The 22,073-nt window shown below is 42.1% G+C and overlaps 1 protein-coding gene across 1 annotated transcript in view; it reads right to left on the bottom strand.

Moving 5' to 3' along the window:
• The window catches only part of il16 (interleukin 16), a 38,064-nt gene extending 21,447 nt beyond the window's left edge, over window positions 1-16,617 (bottom strand). Inside the window, 6 exon segments of the mRNA XM_054615364.1 lie at window positions 680-823; window positions 2,281-2,401; window positions 3,170-3,306; window positions 9,899-10,178; window positions 11,514-11,757; window positions 16,496-16,617. Coding sequence (XP_054471339.1) covers window positions 680-823; window positions 2,281-2,401; window positions 3,170-3,306; window positions 9,899-10,178; window positions 11,514-11,757; window positions 16,496-16,508 — 939 coding nt within the window. The 5' untranslated portion in view covers window positions 16,509-16,617.
• Window positions 16,618-22,073: the final 5,456 nt, after the last annotated feature.

Below are 22,073 nucleotides of genomic sequence, written 5' to 3'. Positions count from 1 at the left end.
ACACACACACACACACACACACACACACACACACACACACACACACACACACACACACACACACACACACATTTATGTCAAAGGGACACAAAAAATTGCAACGTGACATTATAATATTTTCAAACAATGGCATACATATACAGCGGGTAAAATAAGTATTGAACACGTCACCATTTTTCTCAGTAAATATATTTCTAAAGGTGCTATTGACATGAAATGTTCACCAGATGTCGGTAACAACCCAAGTAATCCATACATACAAAGAAAACCAAACAAATAAGTTCAGAAGTTAAGTTATGTGTAATAAAAGGGAATGACACAGGGAAAAAGTATTGAACACATGTAGAAAGGGAGGTGCAAAAAGGCATGGAAAGCCAAGACACCAGCTGGAATCTATCAGTAATTAGAAAGCAGTCCTGCCCCTTGTCAGTGCAAATGAATATCAGCTGGTTCAGTCCCAACTGATGGCCTATAAAAAGGTGTCTCATTACCAAGGTGTCACACAAGAAACATCTCATGATGGGTAAAAGCAAAGAGCTCTCTCAAGACCTTCACAACCTTATTGTTGCAGAACATACTGATGGCATTGGTTCCAGAAGGATTTCTGTTCAATACTTATTTTACCCGCTGTAAGTATAATAGTGGGTCAGATAACAGTCCTGCTGAAGGATCGGTCTACCTTGAGGTGGTTGATGTTGGCCAGAAGTTCTTCATCTGTGTATCCAGGCAATGACTGAGGATCAGATGGGGAAATGAGAGCCGGATGTGATGGGTTTGCATTCAGACTTTGTGAAAGTAGAGTGTCCTCACATGTGGAAGTGTCCTAAAGTACAAAAAAACACCAGTGAAGATACACATTTATCCTTTGGCCCAACATGAGGCATGCCGATGGCAGAACGTACCGTTAAAGTCTAGCATAGGGCGGCATAAACTATAATATAAAGCAGTATTATTGTGTGGTTATAGTAATCGCAGTATTATGTAATGTAGAGTTATGGAATGTAGTTGATTAGTGTGTGGAAGGTACTATAGATTATAGTAATGTAATAAAGTAGATCAGTGTATAGGTAGTATAAGTGTTTACATGATAAATCAATGTATTTTTATCATGAAAACACATTTCAACTTCTCATCTGTTATTGTGCCGTGACTTTAAAGGGGCCATCTCTCCGTGGCAACAAGGATAATTATGAACTAGTCTCTGGAACCACGTGAAGGGGGGGGGGCGTTTCATTACTGAAGGGAGCCATTATGAGAAAAAAGGAAATCAAACAGAGAGAGTATTGAAAACAGAATCAGCTGAGCACAGTCGTCACATATTAGACATTCTTTCCTACTGCTCCTTTTCTCCATTTCTCCTTCAGGTTTTTCCAGCCTTCTCAAAGTGACTCAACTAGACTTGGCATCATGACGATGCGTTCACTGCACCCAGCAGTCAAGCTCCCACAGCAACAGAAATATTACAACGTCATAGGATACACAGCATGCTGAGTTCAGGGCAACACCTCTGCTCCACAAGGACACATCCGTCCGTGAGCATGGACTCCTCATTCTTGTTAATGCAATTCTAGATGTAAAGCTAATACTCCCTATATATGAGTAAAGATATGACATAAATAATACAACAAAATGTGTTTTCTCACAACATTTTTAAGATTTTACAGAGGACCTGATATGAAATGACAAAACTTTCCATGACTGGCTGGAGAGATTCCCAAACTGTGCTGCTCCTGTCAATGATGTCAGAGTGTTATTCCAGAAATCCCTGAGGCACTGCCAAGCCTACAAATGACATGTATGTGACTGCATTTATTCTTCTCACATTGTGCTTTTTGTTGACCAAATTCCCTTTTGACACATTTATTGTAATTGTTTATCATTTATTTAAATTCAATTTTAATTGCAGTGAGCTCACGAGTACTCCGGATAGTGAAACTTGTTCATGTCTTTATTACTTCCTACTAGAATAATGTGAAATTATGTGTAAACAATAACCTTTTTGCAACTTTGATTTGGAAAATTGCTCATAATCCACAATATTGATAAAAAAAATAGAGCAATTGAAAGGTATGAAACATATGTGGAAGGAGAGGGTGCACTATGAAATAGGGAAATTCCAAGATACATTGACCAACATTTAACAAATGTTCAGTGTACACACAGCATGCATCTGCTTTCATTAACAGGTCAAAGGTTAACAGCAGCATTGTGCTGTATTGGCCGTGTTCTCTGAAAGAACCAGGGGGAGGAGGAACCGTCTCACTGGTCAGCTGCTGTTACCTCACTGCTGGCTTTAATGGGAGCGCTCCTCATCCTCTCCCCAGACATCCAAGTACTGTTACCGTCTAGGAACTGTCCGTTAAAGGGTGCCAGCTTGTCTGTGCTCAGGAAGCTGCAGCCTCTGACGAGAAAACATACCAAAAGCTTACTGCATGGATCATTCAAATAGACATGATGGAGTTATCTGAGTTACACTGATATGGGATTTAGAAGTCCATATCAGTCTACAAGCCAAATATATCTGCACATTTATTTTTGGTGGGACACTAAAACCCACATTACTGAAGGTGTTTTCAGAATGATCAGATTAAGGGCATCCTGTGGAGTTTGTCAACACGAAATGTCAGAAGAAACACAGTAATGCGCCATGGAATATTTCTAAAAATCTGCTTTACAAGTATTGTTTGAGGAAGCAAATGCACTCGATACATTTATTGCATTTGGGCAACCTTGAAAGTGAATATAAAATTTGCATGAAAGCTCCCAATGGCACCTTTAAGTTCCGCTGTGTGGAAGCAGGTTTTCAGTATTTCAGTAGAATACAGGGGTTTCAGTAATCTCTATAAATAGACAAAAGGCACTGGGACTAGATTTTGGTATCAGAAGCGCTCTGGTTTCTGTTTGTTGTCCCAGTAGTATTGACTCAGACTTTGGAGGAGGCTTTGGTTGAATGCAGGTCAACAGAAAAGGAGCAGGGAGCGATGTAATCTGTGTCCGGCTATCGTCTGATGGCGATTTATCTTTTTATTGGTTTAAAATGAGCTCGTTAGCTGTCAACTCAAATTCCAATCTTCTCTTACTGATGATTGGATGCTTTTATATCCTGCTACACTTTTTTTTTCCTGCACTTAGAGTTGTGTTACTGTGTTGATGTTTTTTGTTTTTTTACCTGTGTAGGTTCCCTTCATTCCCTGGCTCCACATTAGTGTCTTTGTCCTCTGCCTGGATGCCGTTATCAGCCATTTGTGGTCCACACACGTCCTCAGCGGGCCCTGTGGCTACACACATCCTCCAGATACTACTCTCCTATAGCCACACACACACACACACACACACACATACAGACACACAGTGAACAAGCATAAGGGAACCTTTATACAGGCAGGTAGAAGGGCAGCATCATCAGCATATCAACCATCTGGCTGAGTGAGCTGACAGCAAAGACAGAGAACCAGCAGAAGGGTTTTATACGGGCCTTGTATGATTCAAAGGCTCTTTAGGGGACAGCACAGTCCGTGACCAGATTATTAAATGATATAACACCAACAGAATGTCTGTGATCTGTACATGGCTACATGTACATGTACATGTATGTCCTTTATGTCATTTACTTCATTAATGGAGCAACCACAAAGGTGAACATTTTATCATGTGAAACAAAGAAATCTAATAAATGATGAGCATGAATGACTTCTTGAAATGACTCTGTTCATTCATAAACTTCTGTTTGTGAGCATGTTAGCATGCTAACTTGCTGACTTGTTTGTTTCTTTTTTTTTTTTGAAGTAGCAGGCAGTCGCTTCAGTTTTCATTCATTTATTGTTTTGACTATTATAAATACAATTCATTCATACAATTCATTTTTATAAGCGAACCATATCACAAAGTGGAAAACCCCACCGCTTCTTGAGAGGACAACATGCAGAAAAATCATGAATTTCAATAAGATATTGCTTGATATGAATGAAAAATGTCTATCTATCAATCAACTGAATAAGCAAATGTAGATAACACTATGAATTTTACAATATGTGTCCAATCTGGAAATATAAGGTTGTAGCTACCTTATTTAAGAACTGCAAGCAATATATAAACTATAATAAACAAGTATCTGTTAATAACCACACAAGCAAGAACCCATAATAACACTTCCAACATGGCCAGGAGATCAGCAGGGCTCATTCATTCCCATACTAAAGGCAGCATGCTCTTCAGCTGTGTGACTCTCTCTGTTGGCTATCATTGTTAACTTTGGAATAAATGCTTCTTTACTACTCCGACAGGTTGAGATGCTGTAGGGCATTGGTTCCAAACCACTGCCGATTTGTCTGATTTGTCTGCTCTGAGGTTGGCAAAATTAGATTTTCAAATGCATTACTAAAATCGTATAAAACACTGGATAATTAATACAAAAGTCTGTATATAAAACTATTTCAAAAGATATAGTTTTTAGTTCTCACCCAACAATAGTGTCTCCTTAGTAGGTCACACTCATTTTATTTTGTAACGCTTTATTTAACCAGGGGGAGTCATTAAATATACATTCTTATTTACAATGGCGGCCTGTCTACACTCATATTATTAGCATTATAGTGTAGGATTGTTTACAAAAGACGGCTTCACTTTATTTATGTCGACCAAGCCGACGAGTTAAGGTCCTTAAAGACAGCTGATTTCAGCGAAACACACTTACTCATTTAATACACTCTGTCAGGGAGGAAAGCAGGAGCCGTATCGCTGTTGGAATTCATTTAGAATGCAGATGAGTAACAGTTATCTGAAAATAATAATCACAAGTATCCTCCATAACCACGTGTACACTGAGAATATAATAAAGCTCTTCATGGAGCTGGCTGTTGAAAGGATAGTCATAGGCTACACTGCCCTAAAACAATCTTAGGTTTGGAGCAGCAAAGTAATGGCCTGATGTATCAGGTTCACTGGTGTGAATGAATGATGTCATCTGCAACATACGTATCTCCTTCAAAGCGTGGAATAATAAAGATGATGTCTCTGATGGTCCTGAATCCATTTTGATACTTAAAAAAAAAGTACAAAAGTTCTACAGTGAGTGTAGTGAGTTCTACATGTTAAGAGTGTGCAACCCTGAATCTGTGAAGTACTCCTTAAAGTACAATGTAATTGTTGAATGTTTATTTTGATATTTCAGAATTCTGCTTAAAAACTGTGTGCCGATTTAATGGAAACATAATCACACATAAATGAAATAACTAAATGTTAGTGTAAGCTGAATACATGTTGTACAAACAGCACAGTGCAACAAACCCCGTCTTTGTCTGTATGTTTGACATTCGGGGCCGGTCACAGCTCTCAACCTACCAACACACCAACACACCAACACACCAACACACCAACCTACCAACACACCAACCTATCAACCTACCAACACACCAACACACCAACACACCAACCTATCAACCTACCAACACACCAACACACCAACCTACTAGGGATGGGAAGATTCACCGGTTCGCACCGATGCATCGTCATAAAAGCTCACGATGCGATGGCCCGGATCAAAAATGGGTGCATCGGATACAATGTGGGATGAACCGCGATGCATCGTACCTAAAAATTTTGCATCGGTATAATCCGGTACAATTGTATATTTCTAGATTCCCCCTCTCTAACTGTTTCCTAAACGCGCTCTCATCTCCACTGCTGTCAGTGGCAGATTCTCGTGAAGTGTCGCGGCCAAGTATCGCGCGAGTTGAAGGAGTGTTCGGGAGAGTTACAATGGCTGATGAGGAGTTATACGTCCCTAAAGCTTGCAATAAGTCCAAGGTTTGGCAAAACTTTGGCTTTGCAAAGAAAGATGGAAAATTGGATAAGACCCATGCAATATGCAAAATATGTCGTGCTGCCATAAAGTACACAGGCAGCACGACTAATTTAGGTACTCACCTGAAGAGGCGACATGGTGAGACGTCTGCCTCATCCTCCGATTCATCTATGGCTACAGTGGCTGCCTCAACAAGTACACCTGCGCAAAGTATTTCCACCTTTTTTCATGCCCCGCTGGCTACCAACTCAGCTCGATCAAAGGCAATAACCGAAGCCATTGCCTTCTTTATTTGCAAAGATATTCAGCCTTACAGTGTTGTTGAAAACGAGGGCTTCCAATACCTCCTAAACATTCTGGAGCCGAGGTACCACATCCCGAATAGGAAGCTTTTCACAGATAAAGAAATCCCTCTTCTGTATGAAAAAGTGAGGCATGAAATAGCTAAATCGTTGAGCAATGCCAAAAGAGTTGCTATTACAGTTGATGGTTGGACGTCTCGCGCCACTGACTCCTATGTCACCGTAACGGCACATTACATCGATGAAGAGTGGGTTTTACAAAACCACGTCCTTCAAACCAGACCGTTCAACGAGGCTCACACAGGGAATAATCTGGGACTTTTACTGAAGGACGTTTGTTGCACATGGAACATCGCAGACAAGAACCCAGCGTTGGTCACGGACAACGCAAAAAATATGTTACTGGCTGGAGTTCGTGCAGAGATAAACCCCCATGTGCGATGCATCGCGCACACGCTCAATCTGGCCTCACAAAAATCCCTGAAGGTGGACAGGGTGTCAGAGCTTCTGGTGAAAGTGAGGAAGATTACAACTTTTTTTCACAGAAGCCCACAAGCAACTGAGGTTCTACGTGAAATGCAGGCCCAGTTACACATGCCAAATCACAAGCTCATCCATGATGTTCCCACAAGATGGAACAGTTCACTTGACATGTTGGAGCGTTTTTGGGAGCAGCAGCCTGCTGTGTTTACACTCTTCTGTCAAGGAAGATAAAGAGGGGAGACGGATTAGCCAGCCTGACAGAGGAAGACATGACACTGATCCCAGAGGTCATCAAATTGATGTCCCCTCTGAAAGTGGCAACAACACTCCTCAGTGAGGAAAAACACCCCACTATCTCAATGATCTCCCCAATACAGGCCAAACTTCAGAAGCATTTCCAGCCAGATGAGAGCGATCTGCTGGAAATTTCTGTGATGAAGGAGCGATTCCGACAGGATTTTGATGGTCGCTACACGTATCTCCAAGACCTCCTCTACTATGCTGCAGTGCTCGATCCACAGTTCAAAGACCTGGCTTTCTTGGAAGACCACGGCACCAAGGACATGGTATTCACGAAGCTAACAGCAGAGGTGGTGATGATGGAGGAAGAGGTAAGAATATACTCCATAAACCGTAGCTAAACTCTCTATTTGTTACTTGAATTTACCTGTGTCTTCTTTGAATTGGAAAAAGAAATCTAGCAGCTAGTCTCCTTTATACTGATTTTTGTCAGGCAAGTGACAGTGGCACACTCAATGAGGGCCAGGCAGAGGTTGACAGAAGCCCAGAGGAAGAGAGAGGTTTGTTCTGATAGGAACTGTGCCAAAAGTTATAAAATAATGTTTTAAGATGCATTTATTATATATATATATAGTTATAAAGTATTATTTAAATAATATATATGGAATGGAACAAAAGAGCACTGTGGATTATCAGTTGTGTTAAAAAAAATGTCAAAATTATGACATACAATACTATCTTACAAAGTTATGACTTACAATACTATCTTACTATATTATATATATAGTAAGAAAGTATTGTAAATCATAATTTTTACATATTTTTTTAACACAACTGATAATTCACTGTGCTTTTCTGTTCCATTCCATAGATGATGTCCCCCCCAAGAAGACAGCCTTGAACCAGATGTTTGGGGATTTCCTCACTGCGAGAGCACCAATGAAGACCACAAGGGAGAGGGCTAGGGCAGAAATCTTAAAGTACAGAGAGAGGGATTCTTTAGCTTTGAGTGGTGATGTGTTGCAGTGGTGGAAAAAACAAGTGGATCTTCCACTGCTTTCAGCCTTGGCAAAGAGCTACCTGTGCATCCCAGCAACGAGTGTACCCTCTGAAAGAGTGTTTAGCACGGCTGGGGACATAGTTACAGCACAGCGCAGTTTGCTTCATCCTGATCATGTGGATCAACTCATATTCCTTAAGAAAAACCTGAAAATAGGACAAATTAGTTAAATTTAGTGTGTGAGGCAGTTGATCCACATGTTTAGGATGAAGCAAACTGTGTTGTGACTGTCAGGTATAGTGAAAAAATGTTACATTCAGAACACACTTATGCACATACACACACATACACATTACACATACATGTTTTCTTTTGTCAGAAACCTTGTTACTGATTTGTTGTCTGACAAACAAAAATGTTACATTCAGAACACACTTACACACATACACATAAATGTTTTCTTTTGTCAGAAACCTGGTTACTGATTTGTTGTCTGACAAATAAATAAATCATTATGTATCATATTAAATTGCATAGAATTGTATTATTTAGCATCGCATCTTGTTGAATCGCATCTTGTTGAATCGCATCGTGTCGAATCGCACTGCATCGCAATAGGGGTGAATCGTATCGTATCGCATTAGTAGCTGCTTTTATGTATCTTGAATGTATCGGATCGTTGGCAGTGCATCGAGATGTGTATCGCATCGTCCTCCTGATGGAGATGCACATCCCTACAACCTACTGTACCAACACACCAACCTACCAACCTACCAACACACCAACACACCAACACACCAACACACCAACCTACCAACCTATCAACCTACCAACACACCAACCTACCAACACACCAACCTACCAACCTACCAACCTACCAACCCACCAACCTACCAACACACCAACCTACCAACCTACCAACACACCAACCTACCAACACACCAACACACCAACCTACCAACACACCAACCTACCAACACACCAACACACCAAACACACCAACCTACCAACCTACCAACACACCAACCTACCAACACACCAACACACCAACACACCAACACACCAACACTACCAACACACCAACACACAAACACACCAACACACCAACACACCAACACACCAACCCACCAACACACCAACCTACCAACCTACCAACACACCAACACACCAACACACCAACCTACCAACACACCAACACACCAACACACCAACCTACCAACACACCAACACACAAACACACCAACACACAAACACACCAACACACCAACCTACCAACACACCAACACACCAACACACCAACCTACCAACACACCAACATACCAACCTACCAACACACCAACCTACCAACACACCAACACACCAACCTACCAACACACCAACACACCAACCTACCAACACACCAACACACCAACCTACCAACACACCAACCTACCAACACACCAACCTACCAACACACCAACACACCAACACACCAACCTACCAACACACCAACACACCAACACACCAACCTACCTACACACCAACACACCAACACACCAACCTACCAACCTACCAACACACCAACCTACCAACACACCAACACACCAACACACCAACCTACCTACACACCAACACACCAACACACCAACCTACCAACCTACCAACACACCAACACATCAACCTACCAACACACCAACACACCAACACACCAACCTACCAACACACCAACACACCAACACACCAACCTACCAACAGTGCTACTTTTTAGCAGTAGCACTAGTACAACTAGTGCTACTACTACTACTACTACTACTACTACTACTACTACTACTACTACTACTACCACTAGTACAACTGCTGCTACTGCTTCAACTGCTACTATTGCTTCAACTACTACTTTTACTACTCTCAGTCTGGACCACAGTGGTGGACTGACCTCCAGTGCCGCTAGTATGGCCAAATAATTACTATGAACACAGGCAACAACACTGATCTTATATCATCCTCGGTTTAAAGATGGCTGAGAAAGTTCACAATCACTCTCAGAATATGCTTTGATTGTTTTTCTATCACAAACTGCTGCAGCCGTACCTTGATGCTGAAGGACCTCCTCATGCTCCTTTTGTTCTCCCTGAGTGTGGTGGGGTGATGCAGCTGCTTTTCTGCCTCCGTGCCTCCTCTCTTCTCCAGGGCTGAGGGCTGGGTGGTGTTCCAGTGTCCGTTCCCTGTATCTCTGCACCGTGTTTGATCCCCAGCAGTCACGTCGGCCCTGCAGCCTGGGCCCCATGTCCTGCACTCATCTGACACTTCCCCAGCATGCCTCTCTTCAGGACAGTCATCATTAGTTTTAGAGTGACACAGGATCAGGGACCTGGAACAGTCAGTGAAAGTCAGAAGGTCAGATTTATATAGTTTTTCCTGTTCCGATGTGAGGGTCTTGGGACAGAGGACGTCTGATGTGGTAAAGATTGTAAAGCCCTCTGAGGCAAATTTATAATTTGTGATTTTGGGTTATATAAAATAAATTGAATTTAAAATTGGATTGAATAAATAGCAAGACTATAAAACTGGGTAATTTACAGTACATGTTGCATATTAGAACTAAAAAAAGTCTTCATAAGTCAAAACTAAATCCCATATTCTTGACTCTGAAATGACATTACAACTATGAGCCATCCCTCCCATACAGCACATGACCCTGACCACCATGTCAACCCGTTTTTCACTCTGATCTTGTTGCAGATACAGGAAACTTAGATGGAAAAAGGCCAACCCATTCTTTCCACTTGTTATTTACCAACGAGGCCGCCTTTAGAGTCTGTATGAGATGCACAGGGCTTTCCACTAACTCCAATGTAAACCCATCCATGTCATTTAATGACGCTCTGAGCAACTACGGGAGTATAAAGAGCGGGAAAGTCCTTAGGGTGGATGGTTGGGTCAAACACAGACTTTCACCCAGCTGTTCATCTCCCATGTGAAACAAGTCAAGGTTGACTAAAAGGAGTTACCCCCCCCCCAGAAGCTCCTGAAACGGCTCCATTGAATTATCTCCTTAACTTCCGTAACTTTACGAGGTCACAATGTTACGGAAGTAATTTGCATAAACCTCCGATAGTTCAGCCCGCCATCAAACAACAAAAGAGAGAGACTGAGCTGAAGCTCCGGAGGAAGAGTTTTTTGAAATGTGAAACGTTGACCAATCACAACAGAGCGGGCTAGCTGACCAATCAGAGCAGACTTTGCTTTCTGGAGGGAGGAGCAAGCGCTACAACGGAGCATTTCAGAGAGAGGGTGAGAAGAGGTGCTGCAGGACAGCCAGGATGAGAAAAACAAGGAGGATTATGGGCATTAAGGAATGTAAACATGTTGTAACTGTAACTTGAGATAAAAATATGCACCCGGAAAATAGCACAATAGGGCCTGTTTAAGCAACTTATGTATCTGTTATGTAACTATGCAGCATTAGTGAAGTACAAGCGTACTTATTTTACGTAACAAACAGCTATTTCAAGTCAACTTAAAGCATCAGTTAACCTACTTTGGAAGTTTATTTTGAAATAAACTGCATGCATGTAACAAGTGGAAACTGACTCTCCGTCCCCACCACGTCCAAAACCGAAGCTAGCTGCCAATATAAAGGGTAACCTAACTGTTGAAAGCTTCCTGTGCAGTCCTAGTCATAAGCCTCTGAGTGGTCTGGTACCTGGAGAGCATGGCCAGTTTCTTGGAGCGCTGGTTGTGGCTGCTGGTTGGGATGTTGTTGCCGCTTTCCCCCTGGTCCCTGCGTCTCCTTTCCATCCTCCTAGCAGCCGCTGTGCTGGCTCTCCTCCTCTGGTGGGAGTATCTCTGAGGCATGGTCGACAGCGTGTGTGGATGTGTGTGCGCCGGGAGCTCGGGAACCATCACACTCCTCCCAGCCGGCCCGAAGCCTAATGGAGAGGGACGCTCTGGAGGGCAATTAGAAAACTCAGTTAGGACAGTCTGAATGCATCTGTGTGGGAGTAAGTGTTCTGAGAAACAGCCAGTGGAGATAAAAAACGCTTTTCTTTCCCTGCTTTGAAAAAAATGGCAAAGTTTTCCCCGGTCCTCATGACTGCAGCTTAATCAGACTCCAGCACACACACACAGTCATGTTTCATTTCAACCCTAACCCAATTCTTCACCCTATAATATAATGATACACGTCAAGAGGACATGCATTTTGTCCCCACAAAGAAGGCGTGTCCCCACAGCGTGACAGTGTAAACAGACAAATAACAGCAGCTGGTGACATAATGGAGGCTTATTCTAAGTTCAATTAATATTTCAATGGACACGCAGCCTGTACCAGATGAGAGCAGACGGTGGTGTTGGTCATGGTGTACTGGTCCCATCAATGAGCTGGAGTGAATGATGGTCCGTACACTCTAACGCTTCACGCTCTACAGTGCACTATAGGATGACCCCCCGGTATGCATTATACATTTTAGTGGAGATGGCCTCTCCCATTACCCATGAACACTTAGTGAACAATGTGCAGAGGCTCTTTCACTGAAACCCATAAGGCCTTTTGGTCTGACATCATTGTGTGACTGGTCAGAAGGTCTGAGCTGCTCTTCAGGTGACCGTTGGTGCTTGGATTGCCCTGGACATTTTTTGCGGTTGGGATCATTTCACATTGACTGGATACTAATTAGCTCATTAAACCTTTGAGAGTGCCGTTAGGTTAGGTTTTAGTGATCAGATGGCATGATGATCTCTGTCTTTTGAGACGGTCATGGAGTCAGAACGTGTTGGACCGTGATCGATCGTAGCACGCCGTCCTTCATCATTTGGTGACCGGGCAGGAGGTGAAAACCGACTCTATGCTCTCGCTTGACACAACCGACAACATCATTTGGTGAATGATAATTAGATATTTCAGCAGGAAAATATACCCCAGAACCAGTTCACATGAGCAAAAGAAGAAATGGAAGCAAGCTCATAATGCAGCATAATGCTTTATTGAACTTTGAAGTATGATATTTCTTGCTTTGATGTTTAAAAATATGTAACATAAAAACGTAGTTAATGTGTACAATTCTACTTTTGACGTGAGGAATTGTGCAAAGGCACATTAAATGAGCAGTGATAGGATACTTCTTGGGCCCCTGCTCAAGGCCCCCACTGCAGCATCCACTTTGGGAGCCACTGCTGTTTCTATATGATGGATTGGTCCTGTGTGAGGCTGTGGGCGGAGTCTATATATGTGGCTGGTTCCTCTACTCAAAAACTCACTCGACTCCCTGACACAAGACACATGTTTCTGTGTTTGTCTTGCTGTAGAGAAATGTTGTATTATGTGTGATCTAGCTGCATCTTTAGTTTGATGAACTTAGTAATAGACAAGATAAATAAATGAAAGTCAATTAGTCTTATTCAGATGTAACATTTATTTTGCAACTCAAATCAAGCTCAGTGAGGTCAAGTCTCACTCTGGACTCTGGTAGAGGTCTGGTTCAGGTCACAGCCTGGAATCTACATGAGTGCATAGGTAGGGGACATAGAAGGCCTTATGTGTGCACTGTGTTATGGAATCCATATTATCCTAAATACACAGGAGAAGTTTGCCCTCACGGATTTCTGCCAGAAAGGGTTTACATGAACCTAAAACTAGATCTTCTCCTAAACATAAGCAGGTAGGTTTGTTTCCTAAACTTGAGGAGATTTCTGGAAAAAGTCCTCTAGGCAAACCTCTGCCATGAGCTTAAAGTCCTACTTTGTTTGTAAATCTCACCCAGTTCAGTGGAGGGAGAGAATATTCCAGCATGCTGCTGGAATATAACAGAGCTCTTCAAACAGTAGATACTGTATATGATGTACCGACCACAAGGGAGCCCGTTTGAGCTCCAGCTCTACCGCTCAAAAGAAAATAATTCGTAATAACCATTATTCTCATGAAACTGATATTTGATTAAACGTTTTTTTTTTTTAAGTTTATTAGTTAAGTTAGTTTTAGCTTCATTACCTAATAAAAAAAAGTGAATCAGATACATATCTGAATTGCTGAATAAATAAACCAGTAAAACCCACAGGATCCAGTGAGTATTGAAGACAGACTTTCTTTTCTGGTGAATCAGTGGCTCTGATCCTGGAAGTGTGTTAGCAATTATAGAGCATTAGTCTGCTTGTTGTTTCGGCCAGATAGACAGGAAACCGAGACATGGATCTCCCTCCCTCCCTTCCTCCCTCCCTCCCTTTTCACAGGCTTATACACACTCCTGGATGTGGGCCAGCACAGTGGGAACACTTACAGTAGTAGGATGCAAATCAATAGTCAATCATTACATTCATTTTGTGCAGTAGTTGGGTATGAATGCAAATGTGCATTGAGATAAAGTCTGGTCAAATCTGCAGCACCATAGCAACCGTCTCTGTTCTCCATTCCGGTCTTTGAATTTGGAGAACAGCTCTGGGGCTAGAACTGATCACCAAATGTGTTGCACACGTTTCACGTTGGAGCAGCCAGCTCGAAGTTGCACACTTTAAAAAAAAATGCATCGTAGTTTGAGAGGTACATTTACTGAGACACGGTACTTACAGTTCTCCTCTATCATTGTTTTTCAAATGGAAATGCCCACGCAGCCTTTAGCAAAAAGGTTACCAAAGTAAGCTAATAAATAAGGTTATGAATGACGTGAACGCTAGCACCAGCTGAGAAACATTAGCTGTGTTAAGTTTGGAAATAACTTTAAGGGTAAGTTTGGATTTTTTTTGAAGTGGGGTTCCATGTATGCAGCCATGTTTTTCAGTGTTTTTCCAATAAGTTCTGGTGCGATATAATGGGTTTTCAGACAGAGAGGTGAAGTGGCTGGGCTGGAGATGCAGGAAAACATATTTTAAAATGGATTTTCACAGCTTTATCTTGCTGTCCGACAGCCCTTATGATGGGGGAACTGAAGCCGTTATAGCCCTCGCTTCAAGCCACCAGACTCCATTGACAAAAAACAGTCATTTTAACTTGCAGTCCAATGGAGGTGGCTGCATCTGTCGGTTCATTTGTTTTGGATTCAAACTAACATGTAACACAAAAGCAACTCAAAAAGTAACTGTTTTGACATTTGGGCACACACACTCTCTATTCTGTTGATGTAACGGCACACACACTCTCTATTCTGTTGATGTAACGGCACACACACTCTCTATTCTGTTGATGTAACGGCACACACACACTATTCTGTTGATGTAACGGCACACACACTCTCTATTCTGTTGATGTAACGGCACACACACACTCTATTCTGTTGATGTAACTGTTGATGTAACGGCACACACACTCTCTATTCTGTTGATGTAACGGCACACACACTCTCTATTCTGTTGATGTAACGGCACACACACACTCTATTCTGTTGATGTAACGGCACACACACACTCTATTCTGTTGATGTAACGGCACACACACTCTCTATTCTGTTGATGTAACGGCACACACTCTATTCTGTTGATGTAACGGCACACACACACTCTATTCTGTTGATGTAACGGCACACACACTCTATTCTGTTGATGTAACGGCACACACACTCTATTCTGTTGATGTAACGGCACACACACTGTTGATGTAACGGCTGTTGATGTAACACACACACACTCTATTCTGTTGATGTAACGGCACACACACACTCTATTCTGTTGATGTAACTCTATTCTGTTGATGTAACGGCACACACACTCTCTATTCTGTTGATGTAACGGCACACACACTCTCTATTCTGTTGATGTAACGGCACACACACTCTCTATTCTGTTGATGTAATGGGTGTGAAAGAGTGCACGTGCTCACATAACACTGGCTGCCTGTAGCATTGGTAAGGCAGCGACCCAGGGCCGGCCTGAAGGAACAGGACCTGATTGAGAGAAACCAGAGGGCGGGGCGGCTGCTCAGCTGAACAACGCGAGTGTTGTTTGGAGTGTTCACTGGGGATTCTTGTTTCCAGTCTGTGAAAAAAGAGCCACCTGAAGCCAGTCATGCTATGAATAACCCATCACTGAGATCATCTGCGGGCTCAGTCTAAAAGGAAGATCTTGAAGGATCTCCCTCGGCTCGGCTGGCCTCTGTTGTCGTGTCCGTTTTTGAATGAAAGTGCACGCTGTGTAAAGCCATGTGGTCGTATGTCAGCTGGCCCAGTGGGCCTATGTGTGTGTGTGTGTGTGTGTGTGTGTGTGTGGGGAGAGCGGAGGAAGCCCTGCCCATCCACTGCTGGCCTCACTGAGCTATTTGTGCTCTAAAGGTCGCCTTGGAATGGACATACACAATGTTATGTAATTTGTGTTTTCATAAAGGACCTCTATGTGCAAGTGAGCTCCGTAAAACACACACACACACACACACACACACACACACACACACACACACACACACACACACACACACACACACACACACACACACACACACACACACACACACACACACACATTTCACTCATTCAGCCCTCAGGCCAAAGAATGCATCATTTCATTTCCCTGCTCTGCGACCAATTTCGATAGTTACACAATGCTCAGACAAACAACATTTTCTCTCTTTACTTTGCTTTCAAAAAAGTCTTTAAAGTCATTAACGTCAACTTGGATCACACGGTTCCAATAATTGAATACACTGTTAATGCATAATATATTACATAACATAAACCCGTCAGAGTTCGGAGTGGAAGTCCTACTCACCGTAGTCAATCATGTTGTCTGCATTAATCCAAACAGAACTTCAGCTCAGAAACTGATGCATCCTCCCAGAGCCTGGCTCCCTCACTGGGATTCATCTGTGGTAGTAATGTGCCTGTACCTCCTTCGTCCTCCTCCTTCCTCCCTTTTCCTCCCCCTCTGTCTGGAGAACACAACAGTGTGTCTCAGTAGAAGCAGAGCTCCCCAAAACCACTGCCCCTTTCCTGTGAGCCGGCTCCAGAGAGGAAAACACACGTACTTAGCTGGGCCTGACCTCACACCTACAAGGGCTTTAACAAGGTTCTGTGTGTGTGTGTGTGTGTGTGTGTGTGTGTGTGTGTGTGTGTGTGTGTGTGTGTGTGTGTGTGTGTGTGGGTACAAACTAGGATGAATACCTTCTCAGTGTCCCACATAAACACACACTCCTTATTTGAGTATATGTGTGTGTGTGACTCTGGTTTTCCGTGTGGATCAGTGCAGTTTGACCTGCAGTGCTGGTAAGTGAACGTACACTCAGGGTGAACGGAGTCTGTTTTAGACTTTGATGGGAGCCGAGGCCTCTACTAGGTTTTCGATATGGATAAATAATAAATGGGGGCTATTTATAAACTATTCTGTGTCACATCTGCTGAGACTGTTGGATTGTGATCCAGCCCTGTCTCCTGGAAATGACGTTTCCATACAACAAAGCTGTCTGCAACTGGGAATTCACCAAGAGCTGCTGTTTCGTGTCCCGTTTGGACCAAATACTTTTGTTACCTAAACATAACCAAGCCCGTTTTGTTGTTTTGTTTTGTATCAATTTACAACATTAACCACTTGTTTCATACTGTTTTACACTGCTTCAAAATGTTTCGCTCGGTTTCAAATGTGTGTGCGTCCATGTGTCTGTCCACGGCTAATCTCATATTTTGGGTGTCCGGTTCTGGCTGCATGCTTGAGGAGTTTTCGTGGTTTCGGTCACACTTTCTCAGAATATTTCTTTATTACCGTTTTTATACTGCCACTGATACCGCCTGCTACTCACCTCTCTTAGGGGCTGCTAGTGATAACACAGCTGAGTGCGTCGCCGTCCCCAGACACCACTCTGAGCCCACAGTGGGGGGGGGATAACAGTTTGCGGCGCGTAACAGCTAACAGAACTAGCAGTACTCACACTGCTGATCCTCGCCGCAATTCAGCTGCAGCTCTGCGGGCAGATAGCTTGGTGAGTTCAATTTTGTTTGCTGGTTGCCTGCATACATCACTGCTTGTTTTAGACTTGGAGTGAAGCGGGTTTATGACGCCTCACAGCCTATTGGTGTCCAGAAGTGGAGTTAGCCAGTTGCAGACACTCCTGGTGGAGGTCCTTACTCTACTGAATGCACCTTTTCTAGTTGAATAGCTGATCATTTGCATCAGTTTCCAGAACAGAAATCTGAACATTGGATAAAGAGAAGCTCAACATTTTCATTTTGTTGACATATTAGAGTCTATCTCTTTGTATCACTCCATAAATCAGAAAGTACATATGTCTGTCACAGTTCTGCCCCATACTCCCTGTCGCTCTGCCTCACACTCACCTCTCAGCCACTCCCACCTCATCAGCTCAACCACACTCACCTGCCCACACAGCTGCATCTGCTCTGTCATCAACTCACTCTGTAGTTAAGCTCCTGTCTCACAAACACTCACTGCCAGATTGTTCTCCGCACTACGGCAGGCTCTCCAGCGCTCGTATTCGGACTGATCCCCTGTTGCCAACCTCGCCTGCCGCCTCAGCCTTCTGTCCTTCTGTTTGTACCGTCCTGAATAAAGACTCATTCCAGCTAGTCCTCGTGTCTGTCACACTGCATCTGGGTCCCTTTGTACACCCGTTACAATGTCATATACTTTTTATGAATTAAAATAAAACATTTTGGAGACACTACCGGTGAATAGGCTAATATATTAACTCATAAATATCACTGTGAAACTTCCCAAGCTGATTACTAGCATTAAGACTTTTTTATTTTTTTATTTTTCTGAAATGTTATGTTTAAACATACAAATGTGCATTTATACTGAATAAATTTGACCTAAAATAAAGCTGATTTCATTGAGCCAATATGAATATCACGGTTTTCCATAATCAGGATTTATGCTGTGTATTTATGATCCATGATTAGAAACAGAAAAAGAGACTTGTGTTTAAGACCAACATTGGAGCAGTTTCTGGACAAACAGCTGATGGGCACAGCAACTGTCTGCAGTGTCGCCAAAGTCTTGCTTTCAAATAGTTGTTTCGAGATTTTGAGCACCGTCTCAACACACAGAACACAAGCACTCATTGAAGGCTTGCTCACTAGTTTACCAGGAAATAAGATGCAACGCATACGGAACGCAGCTTATTTCAAACATTTGCATGTTCTTTAAATATATAGCAGGAAAGGAACATCATACCAGGCAGCAGCTCGGTGGCTGAGATAACAGTGGCGAGCAGCTTCGGTAGTCTCTCTAAGACCTTCAATATTCTCCCAGGCTGGTCTCCAGACACTGTACCAGGCTTCTACCCATCCAACATGTGTGACTGATCTCTTCAAAGCTTTGTTTCCTTCTGATAAATGAGTCAGAATTCCTCTGTGTGAGGGAGGTTGCCATGTATTTTGCTGTGCCTCCCTCTAGTGGCTCATTATTATTATTATTATTATCATCATTTAAACTCGTCACACAGTCGGCACAATGTGGACTCAGCTGTTGACAAAGAATGGCTCTAAATAAGACTGCACTTTGCTACATTCTACTAAAAAGAGAGTTGTAAAAGAACAACCAGCTGATTACTATTTCAGGTAATCATGCTTTTTAAAGTCCAACATATTGACAGTTTATATATGTACAGAACATATCTTTGGAATTCATTTGTTCTCAGTATGAACTGGCTGGTGACACAGAGACCCCTGATTGATGGTCATCAACCCCATAGAGGAATTATTATTAATTAGGACAAAGGTATATATTCCATCTGAAGGTGGATTGTTGTTTGCCTGAAATTGGAGAACAAATTGTGAAATGATCTGCATCAAAACAGAAGTAGAATCTTATCAAAGACATCAAGTTCATAACAACATGGGACTTCAAGATAAATCAGGCTTCATAAAGTCTTCCTCTAAAATCTGCCATTCCAGGCAAATAACTGACATCTACATTTTTCTAAAGTCAGGTGCTGAGAACTGTCCTGATTAATCCAGCACTGAGAGTACTGTGTATGACCATCAATATCAGCAAATGTGTTGCCGCAGATGTGCACCCACTGTGCCCATAGAGGGCGGAGCCTGTGTGAGTCTGAACCAAGATTACAATATTGTAATCTAAGTTCTAAGTAGAGGTGGAGCCCTCTGCTGCTAAATATGTGATATAGAACTTTAGTTTGAAGTTTACAATGTTGCTTGTAAATGTTATTATTATATATATATACACACAGCGGGTAAAATAAGTATTGAACACGTCACCATTTTTCTCAGTAAATATATTTCTAAAGGTGCCATTGACATGAAATGTTCACCAGATGTCAGTAACAACCCAAGTAATCCATACATACAAAGAAAACCAAACAAATAAGTTCAGAAATTAAGTTATGTGTAATAAAATGGAATGACACAGTAAGCGTGTTCAATACTTTTTCCCTGTCTCATTTCATTTGATTACACATCACCTCATTTCTGAACTTATTTGTTTGGTTTTCTTTGTTTGTATGGATTACTTGGGTTGTTACCGACATCTGGTGAAAATGTCATGTCAATGGCACCTTTAGAAATATATTTACTGAGAAAGATGGTGACGTGTTCAATACTTATTTTACCCGCTGTGTATATATATACAGTATAATGATGTAAGAGTAGATGTAACTTCTTTCTGTCTGTGCTGGATGGCTCAGATGTCTCACCCACATTGATCTAATAGCACTAATAAGCAGGCTCTTGTGTACTGTACTGTGTGAAGGAAATGGACCACACCTCAGAGGGAACAGAGCGTAGAAAACATCCTCAGTACACAGCCTGAGAGCAGGAAAGCCTCGGTGTTCTCTCTGGCCCTGACCTGACTCTGTTTCACTTCTCTCTCTGCCTGAGCTGGAATACACTAAATGTCTGGGTAGATTTGGGCCTATGCTTAAACAATACTACACTCCCTTCCCTCTTCATGATCTCAGATTGTTAGAGACATATTTCTTTGTTTTGATTACAAATAATATTCTTTCAATTTGCTTATATAGTTAGGCGATCCAAATATATTCTTTTGACTTATGAATGGATGTTAAATTCGTATACTGAAAAATTCCTTTTTTGGAACTATTATTAATCTGATGATGATCAGCTGTGACAAGAGGAAGGGGTGGGACTAAGTCTCGTTTTTTTTTTCTTCGTTTTACTTCTTGTAGAACGGGGCATCGGTACAGTCTTTGACCTCACGTTAGACTAATAATGTTTTGTTACGTTTTTTGAGTGTAAATAAATCGATCAGATGACTGTTTGAAAAAAATAAAAGGAAACGGAAAGGAGACGAGAGAATGTTTAAGATGCAATATTTGGATGAAAGGTCTGATGGAAACAAACAATGGAAGGAGATGATCAATAAACTGTTATCCTAAGGGGAATGATGGCTGAAGAAAGTGCTAATATGGAAAATGAATTAAAAACTTGCACCCGTAAAATGAATGAAGTCAGATTATCGTTGGCTGATGGTGGAAACACTGAGAGGGTGTTGAGCGGTGTGGAACAATTTAAGATGACACTCAATGAATGTAAATATGCTCCTGTTGCTGTCCAACTGCTTTTACCTGCTGAAATAAAGGACAATGAGACAATGGACTGGTATGAGCTCAAAATGGAGACATTTACGAGCTCCTTATTGGAAGTGGATTCATGGGAAACTTCTTCAGATCCTCAGACGCTTGTTGAACCTCATGATAGTATTTCCAATGTGTCTAAACTGTCCAAGCAATCCACATGTTCAAAACAAACACGACGGTCGGTTAGCCACCTCCTCGTCGATATCTTCAGCTCGTCTTGAACTAGCCACGGAGAACGCCGTGCTACAAACACGTATGACTGCATTAAAACTGAAAAGTGCTGTGGGAAATGGAGAGAAACAGATTACAAGCTGAATTGGAGAGAACTGAACTAGAGGCAGTGGACATAGCTTCCCTCCTGACAAATCCCAGTATTTGATGGTGACCCTTTAAGTTTTCAAACATTTATTCGGGCATTTAAGCATGGTATCGAAAGTAAAACTAGTAACGATGAAGATGGACTTTACTACCTTGAACAGTACACTAGTGGCGAACCTAAGGAACTCGTGAGGAGCTGTTTTCGCATGAAACCAAACAGAGGATGAAGATTCACTTTGGAGATGGAATGAAAATTGCAAATGCCTACATGGAGAAAGCTCTCAACTGGAGCAATGTTAAATCTGATGACGGAAAGGCATTACGTGCCTATGCCCTTTATCTTAGAAGGTGTAATGCTATGAAGGAATTAAAGGGCATGGAATAAATGGATCTCGTATCTACTTTAAAGTTACCATATAGGCTAAAAGAATAGAGGAGAACTACAGCATATGAGCTTCT

Source organism: Anoplopoma fimbria, chromosome 2, assembly GCF_027596085.1.
Source record: "Anoplopoma fimbria isolate UVic2021 breed Golden Eagle Sablefish chromosome 2, Afim_UVic_2022, whole genome shotgun sequence".
NCBI lineage: Eukaryota > Metazoa > Chordata > Actinopteri > Perciformes > Anoplopomatidae > Anoplopoma > Anoplopoma fimbria.
The sequence above is the reverse complement of the archived record's forward strand: the minus strand, read 5'-3'. Positions and strand labels throughout refer to the sequence as shown.